Source organism: Tupaia chinensis, unplaced genomic scaffold (assembly GCF_000334495.1).
Source record: "Tupaia chinensis unplaced genomic scaffold, TupChi_1.0 Scaffold139733_1, whole genome shotgun sequence".
In the NCBI taxonomy this organism is placed as follows: Eukaryota; Metazoa; Chordata; class Mammalia; order Scandentia; family Tupaiidae; genus Tupaia; species Tupaia belangeri.
In genome coordinates, this window is record NW_006199613.1 from 1835987 (window position 1) to 1846723 (window position 10737).

General features: G+C 44.7%; 1 protein-coding gene across 6 annotated transcripts in view; it reads right to left on the minus strand.

The window, feature by feature from the left end:
- Positions 1 to 10737, minus strand: part of HIPK3 (homeodomain interacting protein kinase 3) — a 108738-nt gene that overhangs the window by 76126 nt on the left and 21875 nt on the right. For all 6 annotated transcript variants that reach the window (XM_014593083.2, XM_006162113.3, XM_006162112.3 and 3 more), the window contains exon 2: positions 781 to 1879. In XM_014593083.2, coding sequence (XP_014448569.1) covers positions 781 to 1877 — 1097 coding nt within the window. In that variant the 5' untranslated portion in view covers positions 1878 to 1879. The remainder of the gene's footprint in view (positions 1 to 780; positions 1880 to 10737) is intronic.

A 10737-nucleotide genomic window follows, 5' to 3' on the forward strand; every position in this document is an offset into this window, starting at 1 on the left:
TTCACATCCCCGGGAACCAACCCCACGCAGCATCACCCACAGCACCCACACAGAAAGAACGTAACACAGCTGGTTACGGAAAGGTGTCCTAGGCACTCAGAGAAGCCATGGAAGGGTATTAAATCAGAATTCATTCATCAGAATCACTTCTGAATCATCATATATAATTTTTCTATACTGCTACATATGACCATGCTTTTAATAAACTATTTCATGGGCCAGCAAGTAGCATGGTGGTTAAGTTGCTGGATTCTCACATGGCTGACCACAGTTCAAGCCCTGGACCTCATGGTTTGCTTTCTTGCTTTCCAGCTCTCTCTGGTCAAATTTTTAAAAAATAGTAAATAATATTTAAATATAAATAAAATTGAAAAGATAGTTCTTTTATATATATATATATATGATAATATGTATATCTATATCTTCCAACTGCTGAAAAGCCCACAGATGTACACGAAAGTTACCATAAAACCAACACTCCTGACATTTTACAGCTTCTGCTGCGTATTGTCAATGACCTATCATTCCTTGTGTCTTCCATTCCCAATAAAAATAACCAGGTGTCTCTGGCACAGAACTCTGCAGTGGAGATCTCTCTTCTGCTTAGGCAGATTTTATGCCTGGAATTTTTAGATCTTTTTAATACATCAAGCCTAAACTCATCTTGTCTTAATTTCCTTATTTAACCAAAACAGTCTCTTTAACCACATATACACACAAAACCACTTCACTTGGTAGAAATGAACGTTCACTAAATAACCGACAGCAGCTGTCACCTACCTGTAGTACCGAGACTGCAGATACGTCGAACAGACGGTCTTCGACACGTGACTGGCCGACCCAAAGTCTATGACTTTGACTCTGTATGGCTGCCGAGCAGGGTCCACCAACATGATATTCTCTGGTTTGAGGTCAGCGTGAATTAAACCGAGACTTTTCAGTTTTTTCAGTGCAGTAGCCACCTGCTGAAGAACAGGCCGAATCACTTTCAGTGGCAGGGGACTGAATTTATTTTGTTTCAGAAAGTCATACAAGTTTTGTTCCAGCATCTCAAAGACTAAACAAGTATGGTTCCGGTGCTGAAAGCATTCGTAAGCCCGTACGAAGTTAAACTCGTCGGCATTTTCTGTACTGAGCCTCGCCAGTATGCTCACCTCGATCTGACCTTGACGTGCATAAGAAGGGTGATTCTTCAGGATTTTGATTGCTACAATTTCATTTGTCCCTCTTTTCCAGCATTTAACTACCTGGCCAAAGGTGCCTCGGCCAAGAAAATCCAGGACCTCATATGTATTTTTCATGGAGCACAAGACTTCATGCTGCACTAGCTGGTAGTCGCCTTCTCCGGAGGTGCAGTTCTGTTTAGACCCTGTGGTCGTTGTCACAACTGTCACTGGGTTTCCCATGCTGGTTTGCAACATCGCAGGAAGTACGGACAGCTCGTCAACAATCTGCATCGCGCTGCCGTGGTTATCCAACTCCTCACTCTTGCGCTTCAGTCCACATCGCGGGGGGCCCTGTAGGAAACAGAGCCTGTTTTGCCACGCCCCAGCCTGAGGCGCTTGCAATGGAGCCTGCTGCACCTGAGCTGCGAGGACCTTGGTAGCACCTGCAGTGTTTTTAAAAACAACAGCACTTGTCTGCAACGAAAAGTTCTGTCCTCGAGGTCTGTTAAATGGTATCTTAGTCTGAAAAGCACTACCCTTTGTGGAAGGATGAGAACTTGCAAAGTTTCCACCATTCACATAGGCCCGGGGACAGTTTCTTTCCTGGAATACACAACCACTTGGCTCTACTTTGAGTTTCTTCACACTACAAAAGGCACTTGACTGAGTTTGATAAACATATGGTGGGTAGACCAAGACTTGTGAGGCCATACCTAAAATAAGAGAGAGACAAAGCAAATATTAACAATTTTTTTGAGATATTTTTGCTATAGCGCACATGCACTCGCCAGAGACAGAGAGACAGAAAGCGAGAAATCACCCCCTGGGGGGATGGCCATGCCGCAGTCCCTTCTCCTCCATTCTCCTCTTTGAATTTGTGGCGTACATGCACACACGCCCGGCATAGTTTTAAGCTGCTGGGTCCAGGACTCAAACTGTGGTAGACTACGTGGAAGTCCAGCAACATAACCATTATGCCACAAGCTGGTCCTGATAGATACCTCTAGTATCTCCATTTTCATTAGCCATTACTTCAGTTATTTTGACTACTGCCTACAAAGCTGGGAAGAGTCAGCGCATTCATTTACACAGTAAATTTTCTTTTTTTGAGAGGTTTTCGATATAGGGCGCGTGCGCTCGCCAGACAGGCAGAGAGAGACAGAGAGATGGAAAGCGAGAAATCACCCCCCAGGGGGGGTGGTCACACCGCAATCCCTTCTCCTCCATTCTCCTCTTGGGATCTTGGGCACGCACGCACATGCGCCCGGCGTGAGTTTTAAGCCACGGGGTCCGGGACGCGAACCGCGGTCGACTACGTGGGAGTCCAGCGACATAGCCATTATGCTAACTGCTGGTCCCCCCACAGTAAATATTTTTAAAGAATTATTTTATTTAACTTTACTTTTATTATTCTATTTATTTATTTTGATTTGACCAAAGAGGGACAAAGTGTGAAAGAGAGAGAGAAACAAAGTAAGAAACCAAACCGTCCGGTCCGGGACTCAAATCACGGTTGGCCATGTGGGAGTCCAGTGCCCTTAACCACCATGCCACCTGCCAGCCCCTACAAGCAAGTATTTACTAAACAGTGGCCAAGACACACCCCAGAGACTCTGCTAATGGTTTTCCCCCAAATGGAAAAAACAGAGATTCTTAAACTGTACATACTTGGCAAAAGTAAAACAGTCTATCAACAAATTCAAATTTATGAACCAACGACGAGGTAAGAAAATATATTTTACATTAACACAGTCTGCTGTCATACTCCTTAAACCTAATACTCAGAGCTGCCTCGGGTCCCCTCATGGTGCAGAGGTCACGCAACGCGCAAGTGAGGCTGGGCCCCCAGAGACCAGAGAGTCCACCTGAGCATGCTGAGCTCCTGCCCCTGAGCTCAGACAGGCTGGGGTGGGGGCGATATCTCGGCATGATGAACCTACCCTGTCTCTCTCCACCTTGGTCTCTCAGTCTCACGAAAGAAATCATAAAATAATAATAATAATAATAAACAAGGAAACGTCTCAAGAAGAAATAAAAAAGTCTATGTTCGTTTTTAAAAATGCACGAGGGCCAGCCTCTGCGGCACCATCAGGAGCAGACCGGATTGCAGCAGAAGCCCTAAAATGCCAGGGTCCAACTGAGCAGGAGAGCCAGAGAGGTTCCCAGGCATTACAGCAACCTGCCAGGGGAACTGCCCTCGCCCTCGCACGCACACACGAGCCCTGTCAGCAAGCGGGGTGCAGCAGTCAAATGCCCGCTCTGCGAGAATCACCACACACAGGTCCCAGGCCCCCACATACAGTACACGCGTGCCCTGACACGAGGCCTGCGAGACTCACCACGAACAGGCCCCAGGCCCCTACCTGCAGGCCTCCTTGAGAGGACCAGTACTGCGTGCCCTGGGTGGACACGGGGCCAGCTGAGGCTAGGACGGAGAGTGGCACCAGAACCCTGTCATGGAGGCCGTGTCCCCAGCCTCAACCAGAAGAAAAAACAAACTTTAAAAAAAAAAAAAATCCTTAAACAGGCTGCTTAAGCAGTGTCCCACACCACAGTTCAAATCTCAGCCCCAGCTGTCTTGAAAACATGCCTAAACCAGCAAATGGTGTAGTAGTTAAGTCACTGGACTCCCGTTACTCGACAATGGTTTGAGTCCCAGACCCAGCAGCTTAAAACTCACACAAGGACCATGTGCATGAATGCCCAAAATCCTGAGAGAAGAATAGACGAGAAGGGACTGCGGTGTGGCCATCCACCTAGGGGGCAATTTCTCACTGTCTGTCTGTCTCTGTCTCTCTGGTGAGCACACAAACCCTACAGCAAAAAGAAAAATACATGCCAAGCATGTGGACGTCTGTGCCCAACATCCTGACAACAGGGTGTAGAGATGGGGGAGCATACCCCATCAGGGTGGTCTCTCATTCTCTCTCCCTCTGGTAAGTGAATGCACTCTCTCACAATTAAAAAAAAAAAAAGTATTCAAAAATAAAACGGGGCCAGCAGGTGGCATGGTGATTAAGGAACTAGGGTAGTTAAGGCACTGGATCCCACACAGCCAACTCCACATTTCAAGTCCCAGAGCGGCAGCTTGAAAAACATGCTGGTTGCATGTGCATGCGGCCCCAAATTCCCAAGGGGAGAATGGAGGAGGAGGAGTTGCAGCTGGCTACCTTCCCAGGAGGTGATTTCTCACTGTCCATCCCTCTCTCAGTCTCTCTCTGGCAAGTGCACACACCCTGTGGCAAAACACTTTAAAAAGAAAGAAAAGAGAAAAGAAAAGAAAAGAAAAGAAAAGAAAAGAAAAGAAAAGAAAAGAAAAGAAAAGAAAAGAAAAGAAAAGAAAAGAAAAGAAAAGAAAAGAAAAGAAAAGAAAAGAAAAGAAAAGAAAAGAAAAGAAAAGAAAAGAAAAGAAAAGAAAAGAAAAGAAAAGAAAAGAAAAGAAAAGAAAAGAAAAGAAAAGAAAAGAAAAGAAAAGAAAAGAAAAGAAAAGAAAAATACACACACATACATACACACACACACACACACACACACACACACACACACACACAGGGTTTTAGGTTTGTTTTTTGGTTTTTGGTTTTTTTCTAGAGGTTTTTGCTACAGGGTGCATGCACTCGCCTGAAAGACAGAGAGAGACAGAGAGACAGAAAGTGAGAAATCATCCCCCAGGGGGGACGGCCACGCTACAATCTCTTCTCCTCCATTCTCTTCTCGGGATCTTGGGCATGTATGCACACGCATTGAGGGTGAGTTTAAGCCACTGGGTCCAGGACTCACACTGCAGTCACCATGTGCATGAATGCCCAAAATCCTGAGAGAAGAATAGACGAGAAGGGACTGCGGTGTGGCCATCCACCTAGGGGGCAATTTCTCACTGTCTGTCTGTCTCTGTCTCTCTGGTGAGCACACAAACCCTACAGCAAAAAGAAAAATACATGCCAAGCATGTGGACGTCTGTGCCCAACATCCTGACAACAGGGTGTAGAGATGGGGGAGCATACCCCATCAGGGTGGTCTCTCATTCTCTCTCCCTCTGGTAAGTGAATGCACTCTCTCACAATTAAAAAAAAAAAAAGTATTCAAAAATAAAACGGGGCCAGCAGGTGGCATGGTGATTAAGGAACTAGGGTAGTTAAGGCACTGGATCCCACACAGCCAACTCCACATTTCAAGTCCCAGAGCGGCAGCTTGAAAAACATGCTGGTTGCATGTGCATGCGGCCCCAAATTCCCAAGGGGAGAATGGAGGAGGAGGAGTTGCAGCTGGCTACCTTCCCAGGAGGTGATTTCTCACTGTCCATCCCTCTCTCAGTCTCTCTCTGGCAAGTGCACACACCCTGTGGCAAAACACTTTAAAAAGAAAGAAAAGAGAAAAGAAAAGAAAAGAAAAGAAAAGAAAAGAAAAGAAAAGAAAAGAAAAGAAAAGAAAAGAAAAGAAAAGAAAAGAAAAATACACACACATACATACACACACACACACACACACACACACACACACACACAGGGTTTTAGGTTTGTTTTTTGGTTTTTGGTTTTTTTCTAGAGGTTTTTGCTACAGGGTGCATGCACTCGCCTGAAAGACAGAGAGAGACAGAGAGACAGAAAGTGAGAAATCATCCCCCAGGGGGGATGGCCACGCTACAATCTCTTCTCCTCCATTCTCTTCTCGGGATCTTGGGCATGTATGCACACGCATTGAGGGTGAGTTTAAGCCACTGGGTCCAGGACTCACACTGCAGTCGACTACATGGGAGTCCAGCGACTTAGCCATTATGCCAACTGCTGGTCCCAAAAGACAGGGATTTTTAATAAAACGAGGTGCCCTTTTCATGAATACCTGCTGACTCTATATTCTACTTGCCAATGTATTATCCTTTAATCTTAAAAGGTGTTATCCTACAAAGATAAATTAGTAACTTTCTACCAATTCCATTCACGCTACCTCTCTTCTCAATTTGTATTTTATGACATGGAGATTCCTTTAAGCTTCTTCCAAATAATAATCCTTAGTTAACTTATAGTTGATAAACAGATTTTTTTTTTTTTAGTTTTCTATAGAGCACAGGCACTTGCTAGAGAAGGGGGAGGAGAGCACCCCAAAGGTGGAATGGCCACACACAATCCCTTTTCCTCCACTGTCCTCTAGGAATCTGGGGCACACACATATACATGCCTAGTGTGATTTTCAAGCCAGAGGGTTCAGGGCTTGAACCACACTGTCAACCATGTAGTATCCAGATGATTTAACCTCTAATCCACTTGCAAGCCAAAAAAAAAAAAAAAACCAAATTTTTTAAAAATCATAAGGTTCCCAAAGATTAAATGAGTGTATCACTGCATCAAAAAAGGAGTTGGGTTACTGAAGGCAAAATACCAAACATTCTAATTATATAAACATAAGTACATAATGGTTCTGTCAGTAATATTTTACTCTGACTTAACACAGACAGGAAAGGGGAGCCAACATTCCATACTGGCATACATGGTTTTCCTCCCTGTGGCTTTAGATTATCAACGGATACAAGACTACAAACAGATAAAAGAAATAATTCCGCTGTTTTGTGGCACAGTGGGTAACTGTAGGTAACAGTATCTCACTGTGTATTTCAAGAGAACAGAGGATTCTGAACGTGCCCAGTACAAAGCCATGATCAAGGTCTGAGGCGACAGCAAGGCTAACTCCCCTGACGTGGTCATCGCACACTGCAGTCACGTACTGGAAAAAAAAAAATCACACCACACTCCGTAAAAAGTACCTTAGGTGTCAATTAAGAATTTTTTTTAATGAATTTACAGGTTGAGTATCCCTAATCCAAAAATCTCTAAGTCATAATGCACCAAAATCTGACACATTTGAGCACTGACTTGGTGTCACATGTGGAAAATTCCACCTGCCTTCAGGTTCAGTAAAAACACAGGCATACAACACACACGTTTATTCAGGGTCCTCAAGCAACTCTCTAAGAATGCTGTGTCTTTTTTCCTGTTATGCAGGTGTAAGGAGAAGGAAGCACTGCATACTGGTGCATGTGAATCCAGAGTCAGGAGTGACGGCCAGGCCAGACAACCCCAACTTCCCACATGGGGGACCGAGAAGGCAGCATGTTTGCTTTCTGATTGGTCACTGTACACAAATTTTACTTCATACAAAAAATTACTTAAAATGTTGTGTAAAATTATCTTCAGGCTGGGGACCAGCAGTTGGCGTAATGGCTATGTCGCTGGATTCCCATGTAGTCAACTGTGGTTCAAATCCCAGACCCGGTGGCTTAAACTCACACCGGTCACATGTGCGTGAGTGCCCAAGATCCCCAGAGGAGAATGGAGAAAAAGGGATTGCGGCATGTCCATCCCCCCTGGGGGGTGATTTCTCACTTTCTGTCTCTCTCTTTCTGGTGAGCACACGCACCCTATAGCAAAAACCTCTCGGAAGAAAAAAGTTATCTTCAGGCTATATATGTAAGGTATACATAAGACATAAATGAATTTCACGTTTATATTTGGGTCCCTCACCAAGACAGTTCATTATATGTACACAATATTCCAGAATCTGAAAGTATACAAAATCTGAAACACGTCAGATCCCAAACATTTTGAATAAGGTATGTAATACTGAATCAACTCTGCAAGCACTCATTTGTATACAGGAAGTCACAACACACACACACACACACACACACACTCCCAACAGCCAACCCTCAGGAGCACTCTCTAATTACACTGTAATTACACACACACTTAAGCCACCGTCTAACTAATTGGTCTATAACAATACACAAACACAGGTCAAAACAGCCATTTCATAAGATCACTAGTTAAAGGAATTGTTTTCTATTTGCACAAAATTATCTTGGAATCTCTGTAACGGCTAAACCCTCACACAAACACGCAGGTGCAAACACAAGCAGGCAGTCAGATGCAGGAATTGTGCATAATACTCTTCTTTAACTACCTGCTATACGCCTACTCTAGAACGTGTAGCAAAGCCCTTCAGATTCCGATCAAAGTACTTCACATCTATTTTCTTCGTTAAGTCTTCTCTGAGACACACACACTCGTTGACGACCCTAAGACACAGCCAGACACTGCGTGCCTTCACTGCACTTCCTGAATACTTCTCACCTGCACGGGACACCCATTCCTGGTAACTGTCAGCGTGTACATGTGCCTTTCACACCAGAGCTGAAACAAAGCGCAGGGTACAGAGGTGGTGTTCAATAAGTGTTGGTTGGCTGGACTAATTTCAAAACACTTTTATTTTCCACAATGCAAAAATATGCATTATATTAACTGTGTAGCCTCCTATTATTCCTTTTTGATTTGCCATTGGGCATGTATGCATGCACGTGCAAGACAGAGAGAGACGGCGTCAGAGAAAGAGAGTGAGAAATCACGTCTCAGGAAGAATGACTCTGCCACAACAGTCCCTTCTCCGTTCCTCCTTGGGATTTTGGGCACACTCACATTCCCAGTGTATCTTTCAAGCCACCCGGTGGCTTAAACTCACACCGGTCACATGTGCGTGAGTGCCCAAGATCCCCAGAGGAGAATGGAGAAAAAGGGATTGCGGCATGTCCATCCCCCCTGGGGGGTGATTTCTCACTTTCTGTCTCTCTCTTTCTGGTGAGCACACGCACCCTATAGCAAAAACCTCTCGGAAGAAAAAAGTTATCTTCAGGCTATATATGTAAGGTATACATAAGACATAAATGAATTTCACGTTTATATTTGGGTCCCTCACCAAGACAGTTCATTATATGTAACAATATTCCAGAATCTGAAAGTATACAAAATCTGAAACACGTCAGATCCCAAACATTTTGAATAAGGTATGTAATACTGAATCAACTCTGCAAGCACTCATTTGTATACAGGAAGTCACAACACACACACACACACACACACACACACTCCCAACAGCCAACCCTCAGGAGCACTCTCTAATTACACTGTAATTACACACACACTTAAGCCACCGTCTAACTAATTGGTCTATAACAATACACAAACACAGGTCAAAACAGCCATTTCATAAGATCACTAGTTAAAGGAATTGTTTTCTATTTGCACAAAATTATCTTGGAATCTCTGTAACGGCTAAACCCTCACACAAACACGCAGGTGCAAACACAAGCAGGCAGTCAGATGCAGGAATTGTGCATAATACTCTTCTTTAACTACCTGCTATACGCCTACTCTAGAACGTGTAGCAAAGCCCTTCAGATTCCGATCAAAGTACTTCACATCTATTTTCTTCGTTAAGTCTTCTCTGAGACACACACACTCGTTGACGACCCTAAGACACAGCCAGACACTGCGTGCCTTCACTGCACTTCCTGAATACTTCTCACCTGCACGGGACACCCATTCCTGGTAACTGTCAGCGTGTACATGTGCCTTTCACACCAGAGCTGAAACAAAGCGCAGGGTACAGAGGTGGTGTTCAATAAGTGTTGGTTGGCTGGACTAATTTCAAAACACTTTTATTTTCCACAATGCAAAAATATGCATTATATTAACTGTGTAGCCTCCTATTATTCCTTTTTGATTTGCCATTGGGCATGTATGCATGCACGTGCAAGACAGAGAGAGACGGCGTCAGAGAAAGAGAGTGAGAAATCACGTCTCAGGAAGAATGACTCTGCCACAACAGTCCCTTCTCCGTTCCTCCTTGGGATTTTGGGCACACTCACATTCCCAGTGTATCTTTCAAGCCACCAGGTCCAGGACTTGAATTGTGAAGTTGTCATGTAGGATCAAGCTGCCTTAACCACCACGCCACCAGCTGGCTTATCTCCTGCTATTTTTAACAAGTCACAAATATCAATCCAGAAACAAGAATTTGCCATCACAATATGTAGTATCTTAATATTAAAGTAAGATTTACCACTTACTGAGCATTTGCTAAGCTGCCGGGACTAGACTGGCTGCTCTCCACACTATGCAACAGTTAATAAATGATTTACTGAACCTCTGCATCTCCACTTTGCTGTGGGAAACCCAAAACCCAGAAGGAAGAGGAGAGCTAGTCAGGGGTGGTAAGAGCAGCAGTAAAATACGCAGCCCTTCAGGTAGAAGACGTGTACCTCCTTCAGCTGCTCCCAAGCTTCCTTATGCACTACCACGTCTCTGCACTGCTCTGACCTCAGTAAGAACTCAGCTACAGGCCAGCCCAAGAGGGAGCTGGATCCCACAGGGCCGACCACAGTTCAAATCCTGGCCACAGCAGCTTGAAAAACACGCCAAGTGTTTGCATGTGCACGCCCCAAATCTCAACAGGCGGAGAAATGGAGAAGGGACTGCAGCATGACCATACCCCAATGAGGGGCTCGATCTCGATCTCTGTCTCTCTCTCTGGCAATTAAAACTAAAATTTAGGGACCAGCAGTTAGCATAATGGCTATGTCACTCGACTTCCATGTAGTCGACCTCGGTTCAAGTCCCGGACCCAATGGCTTAAAACTCATGCCGGGCGCATGTGCATGTGTGTCCAAGATCCCAAGAGGAGAATAGAGGAGAAGGGATTGCAGTGTGACCATCCCCCCTGGGGTGTGATTTCTCACTTTCTG